Genomic DNA, 26392 nt, shown 5'->3' on the forward strand with positions numbered 1-26392 from the left:
GGTGAGCGTGCTGTAGATGTCGAGTTGGAAGAGAAGCTGTCTGCTGGCGTAATGGGGTAGCCCCAGTGCCGCTTTGTACGCTGAACGTATAACGCTGTTCACAGCTTCCTCGTCCTTCCGGCGAAGGTGATAGCAGGTTTAGGAGTACACTCTCCTGTTAATGCGGAAAGCTTGCGTGAGCCAACAGAGGTCATCCTCCTGAATCCTCTGTGGCGGGTGCCACAGTTACTGCGTCATTTCCTTATCACAAAAACCAATTTACTTCTATTGCCCCGAAAAATCCGCAGGTGGATGTGAAACATCTGAGATAGCCACGAAAGGAGAGAAAACGCGTATAACTAGCTAGAGATGTGCGCTTCATGCGTTGGCGTTAACATTGTGGCAGAAACGCGGCACTGGAGCAATACGATGCCCGCGTTCATTGGCGCTGACAACGTTGTACACCCCCTTTGATTTTGAGAAGAAAGGCGTATAACTGGCTACCTGGCTCACTCGACACCTGAATCGCGCTTTCAGGTACATGCGGTGGTGTCCACCTGCAAAACACCGTGCTTTCGTAGATTTCGTCAGTCTTTCCAGCTGTTGTTCGGATTCTTTGCGCTATCCGGATCTAAAAAGTGGCGCAGGGAGGATATGCGCTCATACCATGAAATCGCACTATACTGCAGACTAAATCGACAAAATTTCACCAGCGCTGCCACTAGGAACAAGAACAGAGAAGGAAGGACAAGGACAAGCGCTACTAACAACTGAAAGTTTATTTGTAAGAACACTGATTATATGCACACAACTGACAACCCAAAGCCCCTGCGCTTCCCGCAAAAGGCTCGCAAAAGAAAGTTAAGAACCTAGATACAAAATTTCACACTCATGTAAGTTTACAGATGATGTCCTAACGCACGTGTAGCTGCTCTTGTGAATGTGATAGGCTTCACACAACTCCCTAGTCAGCTGATCTGGATGTCTGAATTTAATCTTAGCCCTGTTAAGTTGTCCTTCCTTCTCTGTTCTTGTTCCTAGTCGCAGCGCTGGTGAAATTTTGAAGATGTACCAACTAGCCCAAACCACGATTTTACTCCAGACTAAATCGAGAAACTTATCTGCCAGCGGTCAGAACGCTAAATAAGAAAGAGGATGTTAAGTGGAGAAGTCCAGCAGGACATATAGTCAAGCCCTTACTGCATGCTGCTGTGTCCAAAGGGATTCCGGCCGACGAGGGAGATGGACTTCTCTCCTGGCGTTCATTGACTGGTGTGTCAATAAAGGTGTTTCTCTCTCTCGTAACAATGGTAGCCCCGGAACGCAGGTTCGCATCTTACGGGGTTGCGCCAAACAACCGCCCCCACACGCCCTAGAGCCAGCTCACACGGAAGAGGGATTGAATGAACTTTTATGGTCTACCTTGAGCTCCGCCTCGACAAACGCCTTTACCCTGCCCCTCATCTATCACTCACGGTGCCGGAGTCTCGCCTTCTTCGGCACATTCACATGAATGCAGTTATCACCCCGTCCCGCCTCTTCCTCTATCGCTATCGATCGGACCCTTCCTGTCCCAACTGCCCCTGTATCTATGCAGACCTTGCCCATTGCCTCTTCTATTGCCCGGCTGCTCAGCAGTCGGGTTCCTTCCCCCCACCCTCTCTATCCATCACCACCTGGCTCGACTGGCTTGGCGCTGAAGGGGAAGAACAGCGGCTTCTGGTCGCCCAGGCGGTCGACATGCTCGCCCTATAAATTATGGTTGAATAAAAGTCTTTTACTACTACTAATACTACTACTACTACTTATGCAACAAGTCGCTCTCGCGTCGTGGGCCCAGGCAGTCGACCCAACCTATATAGGGGCCACGTCGCCCCAATCTGCCTCATTAAATAAAGTTATGGGAATAAAGTTCATTCACTCATTTTCAAGTTCATTTCGTGCTTAGCGATGAGAAACCAGGAGATATTTTTAGACCATCTCAAGCAATAAAAGCATTTTATTAATACGGAAGCATTATATGGCCCATCGGCAATGAAACCCGCCGTTGGCGTTTACCAGCAGCAGTGGTCCCATAAATATCGGATGACGTCACCGTGGTATCAAAGAACAATAAAGTTTCTTCCAAAGGTGTGGGGAATTGAAGCCAGAACTTTCAGACTGCGAGGTGAACACGCAATTTATAAGCCACCAAACGGCTTTCCTGCATGGCGAGCTAAAGCGAGCCTGCTAGATGCGTCTCCTTACGACTGCATGCTAATGAGTAGGTGTGTCGTTAGAAAGGAAGAAATTTAAAAGGTGTAAAAATAAATAGGAAATAAAAAAACAGCACTTTCGCATTTAAAGCACGTAAGTAGTCTGATGTGCGCTTCGTTTTTATTTCATATTTGTCGCGTCATCAGCGAGATCAGAAATAAAGGTTATTACATATTCCTCAAGCACATTTTTTTTTACTTATCATGTCTCGATGCTACAACTTGCAGTTAGTCATGCAATGTAAAAAGTTTTGAATAATGCCTGTGCAAAACTTTTTTTTTTTGCTTCTCATTTAAACGGGCCCTAACTCGGCTTCTGGACACGTGTACAGGCCAATATTAATAAGAAAAGGTGTCTCAAATGTTTAAGGCCTCTGCGCAGTGTCTTATGGCTATGGCTTGGACAGAAAGGTCCGCAAAGCTAACACTTCCTTTCAAATACGGAATGGAAAACTCAGCTTTGGAAGTGTGCGTGAGTTTCCTTATAAAGTGCCGAACCGTCCGCTTCTCTGTTTTAGGGGCAAATTCTTCAACGTCGTCATTTAATGATAAAGGTTGCGATTTTCTGTTGAAGGTCGGCATTTGGTAGATGTGTCGTGAAGTATTCAATTTCTTCAAATTGAAATGCCGGCACCAAACGGATTCTGTACCAAGAACGCCATTACAATGTGCAAGATATCGTACGCCAGTGATGCATGATATGGAAACTCTAGTCCCGGTGCATGATTGTTTTTCTTTTTGCGTGTCAAGGCGAATTGCGCTACCAGCTCAACGACAGTGACAGCACCCACGTCCTGACGGAGCCAGTGTATGCAGAGAAGACTACCAAAGCAGCAGCGTCTCTGAGAATAAAGGTAAAGTGCAGCAATCCAGAATAACACTTTGCGATATACCTATATGACAATGCGTCAATGTTTGCCTAACTATATAACGCAGCAAATGACGCTGTTCAGCTTTGCGTCGATGGTTTGGTGTTTTGTTACGTTCTTATTTTTATTTTCGTCGAGAATGATGCTAGGGGCCTTTTTCAAAAAATCTTTCTTTACTTTCCAAGAAGCATCAGGCCTGGAATTAACAACCTTTGGAAAAAGTCTTTATTTGGTGCCCGAATGTCCGTAGTACCGCTGCATCCACTGGTATCGCATAGAAACTTCCGAACTGCGGCAGCGTAAACCGAGAGCGCCGACTGTGATGCGCAAACATGTGTGGATCCACATGCACCCCGGCGCCGGTATCGTATCTCAGCATGCTTATATGCGCTGTTATGCGTTGGCCTCAATATATTTCGTTCAGCGTTTCGACAGCTCTTGTTCCGTATTATTCTTACCTGCCCTACTCTGTACCTCGCTAGTAGGCGGCATAACATAAACGCCAACCGGATAGATGGTGTATTTCATCACTTTCTAGCTGCCACGTTCGAAGAGAGCTGGCTAAATTTTCCTTGCTTATTTTTAACAACCGCTCTCTAAATGGCTATCTAAATGCACCAACTAGTACCGAAGCGAAAATGTCGCAGATTATTAAGGACCATTTAGTATGAATTGTAGCCTGATTTATAATTTCATTTGAGCACAGTCGCCGCTGATAACTTCCCTCAGTGGTGCGGTGATTTTTGTTTTCAATACATGGCATCAATAGATCACATACAAGAGGTGGTTACTTCCTGTTCATCGAGTCCACACGGTACTATATGCGCGGTAAATGCGCTTTCTGTTGCAGATAGTAGTATAAACTTGCGAATTCTAAATACTTTTAAGAGCACGCAGACTAACACATGTATAAGCACCGACTAGAATTCGCTTAGAAAATTTGAACTCAGTGCAGCTGCTGCCATCTACTAGTTGTAATTACAGAAAAGGCGGCTCAAGACCAGGCTGTAGAGTGCTCTAGACATACAGAGAGATGCAGACCGGAGAAAAAAAATGCATGGAGGCTAACCAGGCAATAACCAACTGCCTACTCTTCACGTGGGGAGACAGAGCGAAATAGAAGAGGCAATGAAACGCCTGCTCAGTTTGTAGAACGCAATGTCTTCATGCCGTCGTTCTTTCTGTAACAGCGAAGGACGCCCAGCGTGAATTTACGGGCCTCCACTCCAGCTTGTATCTCTTAGAGATTTCAGTAGCACCTTGATGGCGTTATTCATCCGAGAAAAAAAAAATACTTCCGCGGCCTACGGAACTAGCAAGGGGACCACCAAACTGGCGTGATATTCAAATGGCCAGCGTTGTTAAATTACGCGAAAATACATCCAGTGTGACCCAAATACAATGGTCAGATAGTTTCAAGAGACCAGCCGCCGCGGTGGCTGAGTGGCTATGGTGCTCGGCTGCTGGCCCAAAAGACGCGGGTTCGATCCCGGCCGCGGCGGCTAGAATTTCTTTGGAGGAGAAATTCTAGAGGCCCGTGTGCTGTGCGATGTCAGTGCACGTTAAAGAACCCCAGGTGGTCGAAATTTCCGGAGCCCTTCACTACGGCGTCTCTCATAGCCTTAGTCGCTTTGGGACGTTAAACCCCCCAAAACCAAACCAGTTTCAAGAGACCGAGCTTTCAGTGCCACTGGGTCGCGCCCCGCTATATCCCGGTACTCTTACCGGCGACGTGGCTCAAGGCTTGCCGGAAAAGTGATTGTGCATGGAAAGAAAGATAAAAGAAGCTTAAATCTGGATATGCAGCGGTTTTAACAAACTGGGCCAAGCATATCTTCAAGCTCTCGAGTCGATAAGAGAGACGCACTTGAGGAGACATCAGCTAAGATATGTTTGGTATCAGTCGCATCTGCGTCATATATGGGACACAAAGCGGCTCATAAGCGCCTCGTTTAAACACGTGCTTGTTTGGTGAAATACACGGAAAGTAGTGGCTAGTAAGTGACGAACCAAAAGAGCGCTCATTCCGGGCAGTGTCCTCTCTGTTTCTCCACTTTCGGTCTTTTCTTTCTCTAAATATCTTCAGCCGAGCTGTCTATCGTCGAATAGTTCCCGGTGTGTTTTCATATAAGTTACGCTTGGTTGAAATATAAGTAAGCCATCTCTCCTCCGCTGGACAGTTGAGAGGCTACGTAACACATAACGCCAGATTTTCTCGCTGCAGAAGTACACGTGTAGCGAGAATTATGTGCAGCTTAGATAACGACCGAAGTGCCTACACTGCAAGGATTACGTTATGCGAAAGTTTTTGATACATTGCACAGTGCACATTTAAATTCGCGATATCTGTGGCACCTCCCGAGAGCCTACAAGAAACTTCGGAGCACTTCAGGGACAATAGCCTAACGGCCGCAACTTCTAACTTTACCAGTTAGAACCCAGAAAGCGGAAACATAGTGAGACTTGTCATAGAAAACATGCACAAATATTATGTGGAAGTTGTGGTGTAGTGAAATATTGTCCAATATTGTGTAGATCCACGAAAACCGTTCTTTTATATTTCTCTGGAGGTCGTGCCAAAAGTATAGACTCTGTCGCAATATAAAGAAAGGCGATCTACAGTTTCAGGTTGCCTACACTTCGCGATAAGAAATGGCACATTGAAACACAGCGTCAAATAATAATGACGGACTTTAACACTACCCCATTATGCTCGCAAAGCTCTGTTCCTTATGGTGTCCAAGCGGGGCCTGTTTGAATTGTGATCCGGGCGCAAGGCCCACGCTGCTGCATTTCCGTGAGAGTACGCCATGATTTGTTGAAAAGCAGAAATAACTAGTGTGTGTGTGCGGCAGGTGTTGTCTGTATTGGAACACTTGACAGAGCGCAGATAACTTTAAAAAGACAATTTCCGGATAAAGAAAAAAAAATTGTGGTGCAGTATTTAACGTATTCAGTTGGAGATCTGTGGCTTGCCTGTCCGAAGAATAATGGCGGCACGGTTTTTTTCCTGCGCCTTCACCCCTTTTCCAGTCATTTTATTTTAATATACTTTATGGCGGCTACTTTATAGGTCACACATTTTATTCCGGCTCAGCTTTTCCTTTTATCATCACCACGTATAAAGAGGACATGTACAACAAATACAAGTAAATTTTCCTATCTGGGCACATATGACACATCGATCATACTGTACATAGACACGCGTGACACGTATATGCGATATTTTTTTCTACCTCTGTTTCGGCGTTCTCCCTGTAAGGCAATATGCACCATTAAGTTACGCAAATGAGTATTTTGGGATGGCGAGGAATTGATTGAACGAGTACTTAAAAGAATCGAACTATTTATTCGAACGTGCTTCGCGCCACCTTAGCATACATTGTCACATATGGTGAAGGAAGCCCCAGCTTGTTAAATGGCACCTGAAAAAAAGTAACCGGGTTAATTTTACACATCAACTTATGCGATCGCCTAAGATGTCGATTAGTTTTTCATCATGTCTGGTGATTCCTCTCGTGTGCTGGTCTGTGCTGTCGTATAAGTCTTTGCGCTGTTTGAGTTGATCATTTAATAAAAATCATTTTTGACAGCGGAGTGTCCAGTATCTTTCCTGAGCGTAACTTTGGTTAAGGACCTAAAAAAACTACGCAGTTGAACAAATAAAACATTATAAAACTGTTATTTATTTATTTTCCTACTGCAGCTCTTGGGCGTAGAAACCATACAGAGGAGTTAAAAGTGAAGGAAGGTATGGTAGAAGACCTCCTTCTGCGAATATTTTTTGGAATGACAAATTCTCTTCCACCCTTTGCGCAGGGTTTTTTTGCCACCGGACCCGCGGAAGGATTCGTGTCGACGGCTGCGTTTCTGGACCTGGATGAAGCCACCTTCCGAGAGGTTCCCGTCCAGGACCTTCGGAATTGCGTGCTCTCCATTTGCTACACGTCGGGCACAACTGGTCTTCCCAAGGGGGTCGTTTCCACCCACTACGGCTTCCTGGCCAACATGGCCACTGAAGGGTGTGCTTGTGGGCACTTCTGGAGACTTCGCATGGAAGCAAGGCTGCGCATATTGTAACGAATAGTGTTTAAAGAAGCCCAAACTGCAGCTTTAGAACCAACACAAGCCGTATAGGGGTACTTTGATGTCTATAATTCCACCTCCTACGCCAACTTTCTGGAGAAAGTGAATGGCCAACTAGGTGAACGAGAACGGGAACAAAGGAAAGTCGCGTAAAACTGTTGAAGTTGAAGGTTTCGTTGATGATTCCGGCGCTTTTACAAGTGCATGCACTGCAAAAGCACCTGAACCAAGCATGTTTACGGAATATAAATGGTGGCGTCAAGTCTGTCGAAATATTCTGTGATGAAGTACGTGAACTTGAATACTCGACGCTGAAACATTTGTGCATACTCATAGGAACCAGTAAAAAAAAAAACCACTACCACAGACAAAGGCACAGCAGATAATTTGTATATGAATACTTGCAGATATAGGCACAGCATATGCAAAAAGAATGACAATGTGTGTTGGCTGTGCTACAAGGTTACAAGCAGTTGATGCATTACCGGAAGCGGGGTCACTTCCCTAGAGATAAAAGGAATTATCCAATCTGTGACGTAACTTCCATCTAGGCAAAGGGCAAACTTTATGTCTAACGACGCATTCTGCCCACATGAGGCTTTTAGTGCTAAGGCTTTACTATACTGCCCAAAGGTTCGGTTCCAAGCGGTGTTCTCGGGCAAGCCAACAAGCGCGTAAGCCCTAAATTAAATAGCTGCCATTGTTGGCGATGCAAGACTACACTCTAAACAGAAAAGAGTAGAAATGGATTGAGCTGTTCTCTTGCGCACTCGCTTTTATAAAAAGAACTACGCAAGGGGCCAACTTCTTTTTTACTTCCGTATAGGCGTATTCATGTTTAGAATGTTGGGACAATGCATGATCCCGAAGCAAACGCAGGGGGGCGAGTAATTATTTACAAAGCCTATATCTTGCGTGTAAGATGCCTCAAGGTAACCCTCTGCCTTTCCTTTGCATTATCCGCGTTAGTTCTATACTTCGCTGTCCTAGTGAATAACTGAATTTGCTGTGCAAGAGCCTCGTGAATTTAGTATTCCCGGCATGCCAACAAGAGGGTCACATTGGCAAGAACATCATTTCCGTCAAGCACTTCGAAACCCACGCTCAGGGTGCTACCTCGCCTAATCATTTTTACTGCGCTGTCGTCCAATCACATTCGATTGCGCCTATACAGATTTCGGTGTTTGTAAGCAAGCGTAAGTGTTGATGATGACACTAGCCCCAAAGAGCTTCCGGCATCAATAGCGCGGGTTTTTAAATTGTTTTCGCTGGTGAAAACGACGCGTGTCGCAGAGCGATTGAAAAAGCACTGATGGAGACGACGTGTTCCGCTCTGGTTTTGATCAGGCAGCGCGATTAGCGAAGCATCCCGCGTAGTGTTTGATAAGGCGCCGGGGCATGTGACGCGCGAGCTTTCCATGCTTATCTTCAAAGAGAAAGTGTTCTGGGGCTAAAAAAGTGTTACTCGATAAAAAAACGTAAGACAAAACCCTGTATATTTAGCAGTCTTACGAACAGATTCCAAGTTTTCAGAGCGTTTCGAATATGCCTTGGCCATTGTTCTGCCCTTCAACAACTGCGAACGGGCAGATCACATGTAGCACATAAGGCATCCATACTGATGTGGCACCCCAGGAACGGAGACGCAGACGAAGAAAGGACAGAACAAGTGCTATTGACGAATGAATTAAAGGCCGTGGTCTCGAACGAAGAAGTAAGTTTCGTGGCGCTACAGAAAGGCCTGCTTGTTTGAAAGCCGAACCAAGCAGTTGAGAAATACTTCACCCGGCTTTCCGTTGAACAGTACATTGTGAAAAGGAAAGCGCTCAAGTTACTCGGTGATCTCAACCTTGGGAGTTTAATTCCAGCCGTTAATTGGGCACAGGAAGGCCTAGCGTGTTTTCCGCAGCTAAAACGCATAACTGGAAGACCCCTTCTGTGTTATTGTTTATGAACGCAAAACGTGGCAGCATAAAATTTCCACCTTGCTACAAAGCAAATCACCGAATATGATTGACGCTTTCCTCAATACTAGATAACCCGTGTTGTAATTCAGCGTGCGTTCGCTACTGACCTTGGAGGCTTATTCTATTTTCTTCCACATGTGCACCTTTTGAAATGTGTTAGGAGCTGTATTAAACATCACTGTGACGGGAATACGTTCCTCTCCCACTGCAAGATTTCAATTCGTAGTGACCACATGTTCTGTCCTTTCTTTGTCCTTTCTCGGCCAAGATGCCACCTTTTTACATAACGCAGCCAATCTCAAATCAATGGAAAATAATTGGAACGTCTTGATCGAAGTAATGGCGTCACGTAGCACGATGCACACAATTCGTCGATGGATCCTGCTTCGGCTCCTTTAACAAAACTATACATTAAAATAAACAGAGACCTGGATGCATGGAGTCAGTAATGTAATTTTTTAAACCGAGAGTATCCGGGCATGCGTAAGTACCCAGTGCTATTGAACATCAGGTGTGACAGCTGCCCCTCGAGAACAATGGCCGAAAATTTCCGCGCAAATTTCCGCAGACTGGACTCCCCCCCCCCACGCTTTCTGTCGGCCCCCTGTCGGCCTCCTGTGCTTATCAAATCAGGCCATCGCAGTGAAACCATAAAACAGCCTCTTAAAGCTCAAACAATCATTAGAGGACAATTGGTCGCGCGTTATCGCAAACCTTGGGGAAAGATCTAGAGCCAACTCGCAAGATAACTCTCGATGCGCGGCGGAGAGGAAATGATAAGGCCTGTTGTCAGCGGCTGGGAGCTCTTAACGTAAACCGACGCAAAACAAGCTACAGCCTCTACCGTAAAGCGCTTCTGAACCGTGCATAAATTCAAATACGCCCACCTAGGTCGAGGATGCATACTTCCGAATTGGCACAGTTTCACAAGTGCATGCACCGGTCTCCTCGCTAGTTTGCTCTTGGTAAAATGTAAAGCTTGGTAAAATGTAAAGAAAGACAATTCGTAAAGGCAGAAGAAATCGCGTACACCAGTGCGAAAGAATAGGGAAGAAAGGGAAGGAAGCTTAAAGATACCCTAATCGAGACCTTTACAGAGGAAACCTATCGCTAAGCGCAAGAGCTCCTAACGTCGGCCACTTAGCTCCGAGAGCTCGAGCTAAACTTGTCCACTGCCGCCTGCCGCGGGTCCACTACTTAGAGCACTTTGCTACAGAGGTAGCGAGTAGGGAGGTAAGAGTTAGGGATAGTGAATAGGAAAGAGGGTGTGTTGGTGGTGGAAAAAGAGCTCACGACACCTGCATCTTTCCTTCGTGGTTCGCCTTTAGCGCCACAGATGTTCGAAGTCAAGGACAAAAGTTTGGGCGATGCAAGCTCGCGGAAAAAAATTATTGCTGTGAGGTCAGGCATAGGAACATAACATAGGAACATAAGAAGACATGCGTGTTCTATCTGCTGCAAAATTACAATCTGCCTGTCCAGTGAGGCAACGGAGAAATTTTTTTTTTCGGAGATCAGCGTCCCGCAAAATTTTCTCCACGACTGTACTACTTGTCGGCGTACACTGGCAATGAACGGTGTAGCACTCGAGGATGTGGCTGCCATCAACGGTGTCTTCAGTTCTGCTCAGTGTATTTGAATCAATGGTGAAAGTTTGCAGCTATACTTTGAGGTCACTGCTCATTTTAGCGCGGAACTACGGGATCTCCTTCTGTACAAATTTGTCCACCGTATATTTTCTTTTTATTCCAATAAACTTATTCTGAGTCTGAACCTTGAAATAGCCGATTAGTCTTTGAAGCATCGACCTTTGCCCTTGACCTTTGACATGAATGACCTTAGCCGAATTTGACTGCCGACGAGCCTGGGTGTGCTCGGGTGGGAGATCAGTTTGACCTACGCTCGAAATGGAATTGGCCCACCTCCAAAAATGTGGTTGGCCCTCCCCCCGAAAATTTGAAAATTGGGTTGACCCACGTTCGAAACCGTGCTTTCGTACGATATTTGGTGGTTAGAAATACTAAGCAGCCAGCCATTTTTATCAAGCAAAAAATGATGCTTCTCTGACGCATCGGCACACCGCAATCATGATTCACTGTGGTTTCGCAGGCCCTGCTTGTGCTGGGAAGTAACTGACGTGGTTCTCGCACCGTCCCCCATCACGCACGGGTCGGGGTTCGTCTTCGTCACAATTGGCGTCCTTCTGGGCGCTGCAGTTGTCATGGCGTCCCCCGGCGCTAATTTGGAACAAGTCAGCCAGTTGGTCAGCAAGTACAAGGTGTGAACGCTTTCTCTAATTTCAGAAATTTGCTTTAACGGATTGCATATACGGTATTAATAATACACTGAACTCTCCGAGTATTACTTTCCGTGAGAGATAAACGTCTTTTAAGGTGATGGTCTAGATGATATTTTTTACATGATATTTGGCAGATGTGCTGCATAGCAAATGAAGGTCTTATTTTAGTTGAAAGTGTCTTAAAAAGCATTGCAGGTGTGCGGTGGTTTGCGCAACGGGGTGTGGAATACTGATGCCTTGCATCACAGCCTAAGTCGCTTTGGGACGTTAAACCCCAATAAACCAAACCAGCCTTGCATGGTTAGAAAAACAACTGAGCTCCTATGGTTTATTGCCTTTGCGACTATACCTTAAACTTGACGGGATAGGCAGGACGACTGGAAGCGGGCTAAAACGAAATGGTTCACATCACCCACAAAATCACAGTGTACGCACATAGCTGAGGTGGCACGGTGAATCTTGTGCATCCATACTGAAGAGACTGAACGCTCCCTCGGACGACATTTTTCGCATCATGTACTGTGAGGGCGCCCGAACTGAGCGGTGGTCAGTGTCACGATCACTGTTGAAGTTTTTAGAGGATACTGGCCCTTCGTAACAGTAACAGAGACGCAGTGATTTAAATCAGTGACTCCGGCGGAGTAATTGCTGACCCGCCACTGCAAGGCTAATCCCGCCGGCACATTTAGACCAGCACCACTCCACCTGTACATTCATTAGGTTGGGGGGAACCTAAAAAGAATAGAAAATAATAAGCTCCTGCCTGCACCACATACGTACAATAGGCTTAATCCAATTTGCAGATAAAAAAAAAGACCCAAGGGCAATGATACTTCTCCTGTACAGACAGATTACCGGAGATCATTTACAAAGATGCCACGTCGATAAGGGAACTTCTCTGAGTGCCGGTGAAATTATGTTCCTTCCCACCTAACTCGCTTTCAAGCTCCACCAATTCATGTCGATCTCCACTTCCCTGCTTTCCTTTCGCTACCCTCTTATGCAACCTAAGCAGATAATAAACGGCCGCCATTTCTATTACCCTTTCGACGTCTTCTTCACAGTGCACTTTTAGAGTGGCTTCATCAGCGCTCTCGTTCGCGCGAGAGGTACCCACAATTCTTTTGCATCAGGCTTCCACAAACATGTGTGAACGAAAAGCAACAAAAACTGACGTGGGGTACCATTCTTCATTCACTTTGTACGGTGCACTCTTCGGCATCAGCATTTGTTGAACAGTATTTGGTTGCATTCAAGGCTAAAATATTTCCGTGTACTTCCAGGTGACCGTCCTGTCTGTTTTACCGGGACACCTAAGCTCACTCGTGGCCGAAATGCAGAAGACACGCAGAAGCCTCGCTGGCGTCCGCCGCATCAACCTCAGTGGCGGCGCGTTCCCGGAGACTACCCGCAGGGCAGCGCAGGCCGCGTTCAGTGACCTTGAATGCGTAGTGCACATGTATGCCATGACCGAGTGCATGGGCGTCCTCTGTTCGCCCTCTGTCCATGCGGCCCAAGGGACGGACGTCGGCTTCCCTGCTCCGTGGTCGCAGATAAAGGTGCGAGCGTATGAAGATGTTTTATGTTATCTACTCTTGGTGGATTGCACTGATAACGAAACGAAAACCACCATGCCAAAACGAACAAATTGTAAAACCATTAACGCCGACCATAATAGAGGAGACATTTGTTCTTAACCAAATCAAATAACCAACAAGCTCTAGTCAGTAGTGCTAATCAAGGGAAAAGCAATTACGATGAGCTCAATCAAGAGCTTTATCTTTTTCATTTAAGCACTTCCGCGTGTGTAATAAGCAGCTAACGCTAGTAATTATTATTCCGACAGCATTAGAAACCTCATCACTGAAACAAACATGGCGTGGTGAGTGATAAAGAAACATGACCTAGTTAGTGATAAAATTTTCCGATTGGTCAAGACGCGAGGACGTCACAGGGTCATCTGACATGGCGGTACGCTGACTGGTCGACGTGGTGTGATGTCATGAGACAGCCGCGTGATGTGGCCGATTTGGCAGGTCAGCTGGTCACATGGCAGTGCCTAACGCGGTGGCGGGCGTGCGGCAAATGGCGATGCGCTTGGTTGTATGCAGACGCGTCTAGATAGCTCCGCTTATGCAGATTATATGGGTCCAGAATAGAGATGTAAAATTTCAATAAATTTCGAATGGCATGAAAAAAACACGTTTTTTTCAGGGTTTTTTCATGAAAAATTGGAAATTTTGCAGAACATGACAAAAGCAGATTTATTTGCAACAGCACAACGATTAATAGTAATGCTCCGGCGTTCAGTCCAATATGCAGTTATAGATGCCATATTGTGAAACGTACTTCTTGTTCTATTGCACCCAGATGATAATGATTTGCACTTCAGGCGAATATGGAGATATAATTATCATATTTGTGGAACGAACTTCCTGTTCTGCCGCCGCGGTGGCTCAGTGGCTATGGTGCTCGGCTGCTGGCCCGAAAGACGCGGGTTCGATCCCGGCCGCGGCGGCTGAATTTCTTTGGAGGAGAAATTCGAGGCCCGTGTACTGTGCGATGTCAGTGCACGTTAAAGAACCCCAGGTGGTCGAAATTTCCGGAGCCCTCCACTACGGCGTCTCTCATAGCCTTAGTCGCTTTGGGACGTTAAACCCCATAAACCAACCAACCAACTTCCTGTTCTATTGCACCGAGAAAGGGAACATGGAACCTGCTCCATAAGTCACTCCACATCGGACTCAGAGTCACTGTCGGTGGATGCGGCGCTACGCGCAGTAGCATGAATCGAAGCTGTGTCCACAGCTAGGTTCGGCTGCACATACACTAACATTCGAACGCGTTCCCCTGAAAGCCTGTTGCGAATCCTTGTATGGAAGTTTCCGAAACGGGACCAGTTTCGTTGCCAGCTGGCGGATGATGGTGGTATCTGCAGCAGTCAGCAAGCCAGACGAGTTAGCGGCTGGTTGGTGCAAAGGCCTTGCCACCAGGTAGATGGGCCACGTGCTTCGCTGAAGACCGCTGTCCTGGACCAAATTGCTGCGGATGTCCTGTACTCTGCTACGTTGGAAATCACGAAGCCGGGCTTGCATTTGGTTAAAACCGCTTACGTGCACAGCAGCCTATGTTATTTATGCCGTGTGTGCAACGCTGTAGAATTTGCAGCCATTTTGTTCTACTACAGCCGTGAGTTCAAGTATTAGTCTGTTTTTAAGTCAAGCCTGGATCTGATATGTGACCTGGCCTTCAACTCGCGTACTCGCAGCACGAACGTTTTAAAAGCACTACCTGGAACCGGCGATGACGACTGCTGTCCAATCGTTCGACGATGTACGCTGTTATGGTTTTCAAAGCAAAAACAAAAACCTGAACTAAAAGCAAGCAATCATAAAACCTTAAAATTGTGTTGTGAAATTTTCGATCTTTCTTTCTATTTTGTCTCGTCTGAAAAAAACGAAAAAAAAACGTTTTTTTTTCAAATTTGCAGTGTTTTTTTCAGGCCTTCACATCTCTAATCCAGAATAGAAGCAGCGTGTGCCTACGGTCGACGAAAATTCCCGCAAGTGTCGAGGACGAGAACTGAAGTATGTCGCTAAAAATAGAGCATCGGTGAATACAGAGGCTTAGCGCATGCGAGCAACAGTGATGGAGGAAAATAAACAGGCAAAACGGACTTCAGAATTCTGTACTTTCGTATCCCCAACATGCAATGTAAATCACTGTCCCAAAGTTTTACAGCGCGCCTTTTATGCTCCCGTTCGTGGGTTCAACAGCATCGCCGTCGCCGTTGGTGTACCCGAGCAAGAGGAGAGTGAGGGGAGGAGAGCGAGAGTAGAGCGAGTGCGCTCTACTCGAGACCGGCCGTGCCGAGTTAACAAAAGTACCGCTGCTCGCTCATAGATGGCGCCAAAGTGCAGCGCGCCGTGTGCGCCGTTGTTCATCGCCACCGCATGTGCGGAGGTAGGTTGGATAGGGGAGGGGAGGCCTGTCTGTAAAGCCCCTGAAAAAACTAAAGTAGCGACAAGACGCCCTCCCTCTTCTCTCCTCCTCCCCCGCGCGCCGGTCGAACGACTTTTGTTTTCTTTGTGAATTCATATGACTGCGGTGGCGACCTCTAGCCCGCTCCGAAGGAACTAAGGCCCCTTTTCAATTGGTTGCGCTGGATTCCCGTGGTTGCCGAGTTCTTCTCTATGTCTCCGCATTAACCGTGCGTTCCGCTGCATAAATACATGGGTGACTTAGGAGAAACATTTGCATGCTTCACTGAATCGTGTAAAGGCAAAAATGAGCACGCATTGATGGATTGTTTTGGTAGAGCCGCACGCGCACCGTGTACGGGTGCGCCGGGCTTTATGCGGAGTGCCAAGTTTGATATCGAGAGTGGGGCGTGCATTGAACGTGACCGTGAATCACGAGGCCTTATAATGAATTTGCGGTGATCTGTTTTGATGAAGAGGAGTATGCAAACAGAACGACCGCCCCCGTCGGAACACTGGACGTGCTACAACGGATGCACAGGTTTGACATTCGAAAATACAACTGCAAGTGAAGGCATTCTAAATGCCCGTAGTTCATCCGCTCTCCTAGTGGCTTTTGGTTTTGGTCTGCTGCAGTGTATCGCGGACCAGGTAAGACGCTTGAGGGAATGCTCGAAAATGAGGTATGAAGGCCACGCTACGTGTGTACTTATCTGTGCCTCCCCTAATGTTCTCTCGCGTGCATGAACAGTAACGATATAGACTCCCGCAATAAAATTTTCTTTGAAATAGTTAGTAAGGAGAAAACCTACTTCGCAAATATCCTTCGCCTGCCAGCAAAGGGATAACAAAGTTCTACGTAAATGTTTCATCGGCATCAGTCATTTAGTGAGAAGCAAAACCTACCTCGCTTTTAACACATCTGTCCGATAATCTTCCTTATTCGTATAGTCGCTATTAGAGCACTGCACGGGCCTTAATTATTCACGCGTCCCGAGCCCGTCAACCTTTTTCGTTACCCGCCCCAGCCCGGCCCGATTTTTTTCGATATAGGCCCGAACCCGGCCCGGCCCACGAGGTAGACATGCCCGGCTAAGGCTCGGAGACAGCCCGAGTACTAAATGCACACCGGTAAAGCAGAAGCCTTTTGTTATATGGATCTCATTAAAAAAAAAAGTGGCTACAAAACTTTTAAAAATGGAGATAATGGAGGCCTAACTCTGGGCAACGTTAACAAAAAAAAAGTTTTAACATTAATAAAAGAGGTTATCACAGATTTCCTCGCATTCGTAGCCTCCTCCTAACTAGTTAGGCGTCAAGGGGAAGTGAGAACGCGGAAGTGATGTTACAAAGTATGTGACAGGAAACGCGCGACCCACTTACGATGGGCACTATCACTCATACCCACAGCTACTGGTCATATTTCGAGAGTAAACGCAAGCCAGCGCCCGCTAGCTGGTGTTTCCACCAACGGTGCCTACGGTGCCTTGACGATGCATATCGGCGCGATAATTCTCTTTTTGTCTTTTTCTGTAATATATCTATATATAATATGCACGCGCGCGACTGCAGAATGTAACGCGTGCGCTTCACCATGTGAGAGCGCAGTTTGGTCAGCGCTTATAGTACGCATGTATGTCTAACTGCGGCATGCGCTAAAATTTAAGGAACGTCACTCTACAGTTAGGTGTGTGCCTCGCGTCAGTTACACGTTTGCGTGCGTGCAATCACGATGCGCTCAACGCAAGCGCCCTTATGTCGAGCTTACTGCGGCCATACGCTCGATTGCGAACAAACCACTGCACAGCGTAGCTTGAAAAAAAAAAGGAAAACTCAGCAGCTTTTGAAAGCACGTCACTGACCTCGCACAGTCTGATCGATGGCGTTGCGTTAAAATTAACCGAACCTTCCGGCCCGCGTCGGTTTTCGTTGATGGGATCGCGAATAACCGCTTTCCACCGTCGTGACGGTTCTCGCACCCGAAGGCGCAGCAGCCCGTCATGCCGCACAGATAGTCGGCTTGAAGTTAGGTGACTAACACACGTTCCGAGCAAAACAAAAGCCGCTGTTCTTCACAGCAAGCAAAAGCGCAGTGTCCGCAACGACGCCTGCCGAAGCTACAGTGCGCGGTTGGAGCGGACAATATGGCGTCTGCGGCCGCGAAAAGCGCGGGTTTAAAGGACTTTTACGCGCGAAACCATCGACCAATGGGAAGAGGCGACGGGCGCAGGAGAGGGAGAGGCGGCGTTCTGCAAAGGTTGTCGTTACTTTAAAAATTTCCAGGGGCTTTACCTGTCTGCGGCGACATGCGGCGACATGCGCCCCCACGCGCTACCTCCTAGCAGTCGCGCCGCGCTCCGTTCCGTTGGCGAGCGGTGCTGTTAAATGTGCGCTGCATGCGATCGATTGTCCGCGTCGGCCACGCCACATACAGCGCTGTCTTCCTAGTAAAAACCGGCTGCTTATGAACCAGGCGTAGGCGCAGCAGATTCAACACAGCTTTATCCATTTCTCTGAACACAAAGCCACATTCAGGACAATCAAAGACTGGGAGAGGAGTGTTACTCGAGGGAAGTGTGTGTAGAAAATAAAGAATGCCTTGTAACTGTACATACATACACGTATCTCAAGTGCATTGCCTCAATATATCGCAAAATCAGGACACCTACTCAGCTGCGCTCAAATTTCGCATTAGGCAGTTGCGCAACTGTCCTTAGAATTATTTACTCCCAAGACAGGGAAAAGAGCCTGAGAGTGTCTTTAAGACTTCCTTCGCTTTCAAACAGACCACTGGTCTTCAAGCGCTAAAGAAAAGAAAACAATGAGACATCTCCAGGCTGGACGTAAAACAGATTATTCAACTGCAGGGGTGGCGAAAACTTGAAATTCTGAAACGCAAGGAAGTTTTCTGTGGCTTTTTTTGTGCGCACGGGCTTAATGTTCATCTTACGACATTGAAGTGAGCATCTCAATTTGCAATATCAGAAGAATTACCTTGAACATGAATATTGATGAAAATGCCCTCGCAGATTGCTGACATGGTGACGAGGCAAAAACTAGGACCAAACCAGACGGGCGAAATATGCTTTCGTGCACCCACGATGTTCAAAGAGTACTACAACAGGCCACAGGATACTGCCGGAACCTTTGATGAAGACGGCTGGTGCAAGTCAGGTGCGTTACGCATCTTCTTTCGGCGATGACGTTGATCACTGAGAGTTGAATACGGTATGTAAAGCTGAGAATTAATTTTTATTTGTTTATTGGTTACCTGCATTGCCCTCTAAGGCATTACTATAAGTAATGTGAAATATGGACACGAAGAAATAAGTGCAAAACACGAAGAAAAACAAGAATTTGATGTGATGTATGCATTGCTAGATGGAAAACTGTTCCAGCATCGGATTGCTCTAAAATAATACCAAAAGACATAGAAAATTCTCTGACCTTCAAGCCGTTGTTGACTAGCTTCGGTATAAATTTTAGCTCCTGGTTGTACTTTTCGTGTTTTATGCCTATTCTAGAATGACGAAAAAGGCCCCCTAAGTGAATGAGTCTACGACGAGGCAAGATATAAACTAAGGGCCTGACTGAACTTGCACAGATTTTTAAACAAAAGGAACTTCCCTGCGTCAAGAAAGAAAATTTTTAGCGAACAAGTGAGGCCATGCTTGCCATATTGCATTGCCACTTGATTTAATATATCGGAAGAGAACTAACTGCTATTTGAGTTCAACTTGATCGCCTTGTGGTATTTGTGCTAGAAATATTTCTGTTAAGTAGGCTAAAAGACTGAACCAACGAGGCGCGTTAGCGCATTCCTACATAAAGTAAATATGAGGAGGCGAGACATTTCTAAAATGGACAAAAGCCTGTTTCTCAACCCTGTGCAATGATTTAACGCAGGAGATGCGGGATACTACGACGAAGATGGACGCCTTTTCTTCGTCCAGCGGGTCAAGGAAATGATCAAGTGCATGGATAACCAGGTTGTTCCCGCGGAGCTCGAGGAACTGATTCTCCAGCAGCACACGGAGGACATATCCGAAGTGGCCGTGGTGGGCCTGCCGCATCCGCAGTACGGCGAGGCTCCGGCTGCTGCTCTGGTGCTCAAGAACCACAACGACACCAACCCTGCAGATCTTGCCAAGAAGATCAAGGCCACAATCGCAGGTTGGTGCGCAGTGGCGCGTTGTTTTGTGCCTGCGTTTGCGAACTCTTTTATTCCTTGGAATTCACCCTTCAGATGCGAGACACATTCCTTCTTTTCCATGATTATAATACTTCGAAGAAGGGAGATGTGTTTTGGATAGTTTAAAACAAGTGGTCTTTTCTTTGAACTCCATTTACATCTTTTCGTTGGCGCTCCTGTGGGGACAATCACCTTAAAAGGAGCAGTGCGGCGGTGTATAAAACAATGACGAAAGGCGGAAACATTTTTTTTGTTAAATGATCGAATCTTGACTGTGTATTGTTTTGGCGGAGGATATTCATTGAGTTAAGCCAAGCAGTGCTCCAGGTTTTAATTCCGCTTGCTGGGGTGCCACTGCATTAATAACCCGCTCTCTACGGCATTAGCTCCTATTAGCTCGATCCTCACCGTCGCGCCGTCGTTGGCATCCACCGTGCCATCTTCGTCGGTTGGCAGTGGAAAGGAAAGTTGGGAAACCCCCCTCGTCATCTTCAAGTTGAGGGAGGGGGAAGAGTGATAAAGGGTGGGAGGCGATTTGTGGACTAGTGGTCTGGGCTCCCGCCTCGGCTGGGGAGGTGATGGGTTTGAAGCGCACTGGCGGACAAGGCTGGGTGCAAGCATCCTCCGGCCGGACGTCTGTCTTGTTTCTTGGCTCTCGCACCACAGCTAACGTTCAGACATTCGCGTTACACGCGTATTACCGTCTTGCGATTTGTTTTCTTATCTAGTGAGAGAAAGGTAGAGGAAAGGCAGGGAGCTGAAACAGAAGGTTGTAGCGATTGGCTACCCTGCACTGCAGAAACAGATAAGGAACAGAAGAAATAGAGGAAGGAATGCCGTAGGGGAAAACGCAGGAATAATTTAGACCACCTGTGGATCTGTTCCGTGCACTGACGAATTAACAGATGTTCTGCCTGCGGGTGAGGTGGATAACTTTTTGAACGCCTTCCCTTTCAGCACTTTTTGAATTAGTGAGCCGTCAGGAGCGAAGAGAGAAGTTCCTAGCAAGAGTGATGTGTTTCCTTCCTGAAGAGGACTCGCCAACGATGATTTTCTGCGTTATTCACAACTTGCAGTTGCAAACAAGACTGTCCTGCTGGGTCAAAACACTTTTTCGTTCTTTAAAAGCCAAAATGTTTTAGAATGGATCCTGATGATTATTTTCGTGTCTTGCGTGGGATTCGCGAAAACCGCCAAACATTCTATGGCCGGAAGAAAGAGTAGCTGTGTCATGGATGAATGCACGGTCAAAGGGACGCACGACATAAAATGAGAAGTAATCATAAGAATTTTTGAATCAGAATCAAATGTTATGTTTCGGATAGTGTCTCCTGTGACTTGTTTATAATTACGTTGGTTAACCAGAATCACTCATCGTCTTTAACAGTTCACATGAACCACACATGACGCATGTTATTTCAACACGGCTCTGGGTTAGGAGCCGATGCGATTTCATTGATGAGTATAGTCCTCTTTTTCGAAAAGTGGGGCCTCTGCGCGCGCACGCTCTTTTCCGGAACACTCTCCAGCGTGTGCACTTTCGAGCCTGCACCCACCATCAGCACACCCATACTTGCCCTACAAAAGCCCACGTAGAAATACAACGAAAAAAATTGAGACGGTTTAGTATGGCTAAGAGCAGAACATCGTGCAGTAGCACTTTGGCAACTTAAGGTCCGTTCGTGCTGAGGGCATTTCAACTAAATCAAATTGCCTTAAACACCTTCTACCTAAAGTGTTTTCCATGAAAGGCATTTACCATGAAGGCGTTCACCCAAAGACCTTTACTATAATGCCTTTAAAGCCTGCTCTGTGGCAGGCGACCCACCTGCTTGCCGGGTTGTGGGCAACCGTCCTGATGTGAAGGCCTTGAAGGCAAATGACTTCGGTATAAAATTGTTTAGGTCGAAGGCCTTCGGGCTGAACAATTTTATACCGAAGTCATTTGCCTTCAAGGCCTTCACAACGTATTTCCCCTAAAGTCCTTCATCGTAAAAGCCTGTGGAATATAGGCCTGTACCCTGAAGGCATCTACCTTGAAAGCCTTCACTCAGATGCCACTTGTTTACACCTGGTGGTTGTCCACAGCGCGGTGGGCAGGTGTGCCGCCTGCAACAAAGCAGGCTTCAGGAAAGCATGTTCGTTCGTATGCGGGAAATCAGAGAACGCGCATAGTAGTGCTACTGCATTAAACGCGACAGCGAATTCATGTTCAAAGACACAATGAGGAGGCGATAGATGTAAAAGCGAAATACACAACCAATACTGCTAACGCTGATTTCTAGCATCAGATCGTTTGTTCGACTAAGCATATTTGACAGGCTTTATTTATTTCTTGCCTTCGCCTCCAGTAGTGATTTTTCAGGCCCGCGATTCAACCCGCCGCGGCGGCTAGAATTTCTTTGGAGGAGAAATGTCAGTGCACGTTAAAGAACCCCAGGTGGTCGAAATTTCCGGAGCCCTCCACTACGGCGTCTCTCATAGCCTTAGTCGCTTTGGGACGTTAAACCCCATAAACCAACCAACCATCAACTACCTCAATCCGGAGGCCGCCACCTCGCGGTTGTACTTCACCTCTATTGGGAAGCGCGGTTATGATGATAATGTCTTAAACACTGGCAGCACTCAACTATTAAATAAATTGTGTCATCGAAAAGAATTGTAGCTATGCTGACATGCATCGCCAGTCCTCTACATGGTAGTTTATTTGAATCACAATCGCCATGTTGCCACAAGACAAAACATTGTGCTTAACAGTTTCGTTCGAAGATTGTAATAACTTTTTATTTCGCTTCCTGGCAGACAACCTGGCGGTGCACAAAAATCTTCATGGAGGCGTCTTTTTCCTGGACTCGCTACCAAAGACAGAGACTGGAAAAGTCAGCCGCACCACACTGGCGCAAGCATGCGCTGCAGGATGTGCTTGCTGAAAAAAAATGCTCTTCGCACGAATATGCGAAACCATTAATTTACAATTAAAGATTTATTGCACAAAATCTGGAAAGTGTCAGTTTAGAACATGTCTACGTGTGTCTGTTTAAAATATTGATAGGCTGGCTTGTTTTAAACGCTACGAACAGCGACTTGCTCTGCAACGACTGGCTGTACTGGGATGACTTTTCTGGCAGTGGCTGAAACGCTCCTCATGAAAAAAAAAGGAGCCCAAAGATAAGAAAGAATTATCGAACTCCCTGCAGGGTAAATAAGGGCCTGTAATGGTGTCTTACGTACAGTTTCTCATGCTCCCAAAAAGGTGGCCAACCGGTTGAACCCGCCGGTAGCTTTTTTTATCCCTTAGGAAGCTTGCAGATTTCAGCTGTCGTAACACTGATGAAAACGAATAGCACGGCCGCAAAAAGAGTTTTTTTTATAACATGCAACTACTGCTGTTTACGGAATTCCATTGTCGTGGGGCAAATTGTACAATTGCCAAAAGGTGGCTTGCGTTAACTACCAGCTCAGGGAGCATGCAAGCAAAAGATCTGGAAGACGACATCACTATCAATCTTTTTGAGCACTGCAGCACTTGCAAAGATTGTACACCACGATTTTCGGACGTGAAGATTCTGAGCAGAAGTAGACTGCAAATAATACGTGAATGATTAGAAGCCTATTATATCAAAAAAGGCTGGACCACGATGTGTCGTCGGCAATAGCTCACCTTTGTTACATGACACGGAAAAGATGTTTCTTTCGCGATTCTTTTGATGAAGCTGAAATACGTTTTGTTCTTCCTTTACTGATTGCGCCGGCGCAAGTTTGATTACTTATTGTCAGCCACCCAAATGCAGCCACACACCTACAGAAGAAGACTATACAGCTTGCACAGAAGCTTTGTAGTTAAAGAAAAATTTCTCCTTGGCAGAGTTTCGAACCCGGGACCACCGCGGCTTCAACAAGGCTGTCGCTCTACCTAATGAGCTTACCTGGACGGCTGCTGTACGGTAGCGCGAGACCGTATTGATCACTTACTCGATGTGGGAACTGTGTTCGTTAAATGTTAAGGGGAATCCCTGAAGGTATAGCATATTTTTTTTTAATCGGGGAGTAATTTCTCATACGCATCCACCTAACCGCAGTCATAAGGCTACAAAGGAAAGCTCTATAGCTTCCACAGGGACTTCGTACATAAGGAAAAAAAGTCCTGGTCCGGGCTTTGAACCCGGTACCACCAGTTTGCTCGTGGGTAAACAGTTGTAACCGCTGCGTTTCGTCCTTTTTGGTCTCTCTTCTGCCTTCTTTCTTCGGCCGTGTGCTAGCTGTTGCGCTGTTGTGTTAAAAAGGACCTTAAATCTGCAGTGTTAACCAGCCCAACAATTAACTTTTCTGAAGGGGAACAAAAGCCTACAATAGCACTCTGTTTCCAAAGTAACTAACCTGAACGTTTTGCTTCTAAGTCGTTGAGAGGCGCATCTAGGGCGCTTTTAAACTATAAATCTTGGTAGGGTTAGGCACATCCTTTTCCTCACCTTTGAAGGCGTTTTGGTGTTGAGTAGAGCGGTAAGGCCGCCACTCTACGGCAGCCAGGTTACTTTTGGTAAACACTGTTCAGGATTTTATTCGGAAGTCATGCTCACTGCACTGAAGAAAGCTGATCGCACTTTTCTATGGGACACAAGTCGCTTTCGTGGACAACACCTTAGCGTCATCTGTCAGCTGCTAGCGGAAGCAGTGTGGAAAACATTGGAGAAATTTTGAAGTTTTAATTTCGAGAAAACAGTTAAAAGTTAATAGACGCTGTGATGCTGTGAAAAAACTGCCTCACGGAAGGTGTCCAGCGCTCTCATCGAGTAGTTACGACTGCCTTGAAGACTCTGGAATATATTTTCGACGGCAAAGTTCGCAAAATGAGCCGCGTGGGGGAAATGGATCTTCGGATATAATTTGTTGTTACGCAAAAAATTTACGCTAGGCACTACGATTAAGTCTTTTCCGTGTAAATGGCGACTATTTTTGGAAGGGAGTGTGTGGTGAAGCTCGCTGGCATGGGGAGAAGAGCCAATTTACGACGAGTGACTTGCGGCAGTTTGCAGCGAAATGGCGAAATCAGTGTTAGAATTGATTATCATAAACGTGAAAAATATGCTTCGTGAGACTGAAACACAGCGGTGAGCACTCAAATATGCAAGACTTGCTTCTAGACAGATTACGTACGTAGTGCGCGCTTCCTTGCCGCACCAGCCGAGTAGAAAAGCAGCGCATAAAGAGTGAAATAAAGGAAAGAAGTGAGTACCAAGAGATGAACCAGACTACAAAAAAAAAAGTGATGCGCGGCGAGCGTTTTTTCCCAATTTATTCCGTGTTCCTCTGCCGTTGCAGCGATATAGCCCACCCGTAATGTCGATCGTAGGTCGCTTCCTGGGGCTTACAGAGGTAAAATCATTTGTTGGAGAAGAAACGTCTGCTTCAGTTTTTTAGACTAGCAGTTGCGGGCAACTTTACAAAGACGTTTAGGTTTCAAATGTCCAGAAAACAGCACAAAAAGGGTTGAAATGTGAAAGCGAACGCTGTGCTGTTCTGTGTTTCTTTAGTAAGAAGAAAACACACAAACAGGTAAGAACCAGGGCACTTTAAAAAAAAAAGAATACATTTTTGCCACATTTGTTACGGATGGGGTTGAAAGCAGTATAACTGTCCTAAGCAGTTACAAAGAAGGCATGTAAGTTCAGCAGAACCAACCAGTGGTGCATGCGCAAATGATGCAGCTTCTATGAAGCCGCTGAATACACCAAGGAGACAAGTCGAGAAACGAAACAGAATGCTTGCGTGCACACACAAAATAAGACGCGAAGCTCACGATTAAAGCTGTACCTCAGTTCGATGGCACCGATGCGTTTTCTTCGCACAATTTTTTCTTTGCATTGATTTTAACTAACAACAGCATGCCATAAAAGGGGCGAAATGGTGGACTGAAATAACGATAGGAATTCCATCGTTCGTTTTTCTAAAGAAACTTGTTTGACACAAAACCATATTCTTAAATTGGCACTGCTGTGTAACAGCTATCAAGGGAGAAATAATTTTTCTGGCTGAGCTGTAAAAAAAATGTCAAAAATTCCCCCCCCCCCCCCACACACACACACACAAACGGACCGTCCGGCTGAAGCAGATTGTGCATGAAAATCATAAGAACTTTCGTCCGGGTCTGAGTCCTAGTGGCCGGAACAGCGATAAGATGTGCAAGGAGCAAAAAACAGCAAAAGTTTCTCGAAGTACGTTGCCTCCGTTGAATACCAAGGAATTACTATGCAGCTTGCCTCTGTAGCGACAGGCCGTAGTAAACAAGTAAAATATGAGGCTGTCGCCTACAAAAGCTCTTAGACAATGTTTAAACGCTAGTTGGGTCAGCACCCTTCCTTTGAACTACCACAAATGGGGGACAATAGCAAGTTAGCGGGAAGGTTAAAATTGAGCAGAGAATCGCACACAAGGTTATGAGGGATGGGAACAAAAGATTTGGTTCTAGTATTTCGACAATGCATTCAAATACACGAAGCGTTAAGCACTGTTTGAGATAAATATGCAGGAAGTAAGGCTATAAGCATACAACGAATAAAAACATTCAAAGCGAAAACACTTGCGATCGAAACATGCCTCCTTCTGAGAGCACAAAATATGACACATAGAATGGTGCCTGACCACTAATAAACCGCAAAACAAAAGCAAGGGTATTTCTAAGTAATCGAATTGCGTCAAAGTTTTCGTTCACATCTGATGATATCGGGGAAAGTGCTCACATGCTTAAATTAAGGATGTCACACTGCT

The 26392-nt window shown here is 46.2% G+C and overlaps 1 protein-coding gene across 2 annotated transcripts in view; it reads left to right on the plus strand.

The window, feature by feature from the left end:
* Positions 1–22609, plus strand: part of LOC149360282 (uncharacterized) — a 51168-nt gene extending 28559 nt beyond the window's left edge. For both annotated transcript variants that reach the window (XM_089572245.1, XM_089572244.1), the window contains 7 exons: positions 2985–3088; positions 6923–7125; positions 11266–11434; positions 12739–13014; positions 18465–18609; positions 19342–19608; positions 22430–22609. In XM_089572245.1, the coding sequence (XP_089428371.1) occupies positions 2985–3088; positions 6923–7125; positions 11266–11434; positions 12739–13014; positions 18465–18609; positions 19342–19608; positions 22430–22557 (1292 nt within the window). In that variant the 3' untranslated portion in view covers positions 22558–22609. The remainder of the gene's footprint in view (positions 1–2984; positions 3089–6922; positions 7126–11265; positions 11435–12738; positions 13015–18464; positions 18610–19341; positions 19609–22429) is intronic.
* Positions 22610–26392: the final 3783 nt, after the last annotated feature.

This window comes from Amblyomma mixtum, chromosome 2 (assembly GCF_055824585.1).
Source record: "Amblyomma mixtum isolate Tamu chromosome 2, ASM5582458v1, whole genome shotgun sequence".
NCBI classification, from domain to species: domain Eukaryota; kingdom Metazoa; phylum Arthropoda; class Arachnida; order Ixodida; family Ixodidae; genus Amblyomma; species Amblyomma mixtum.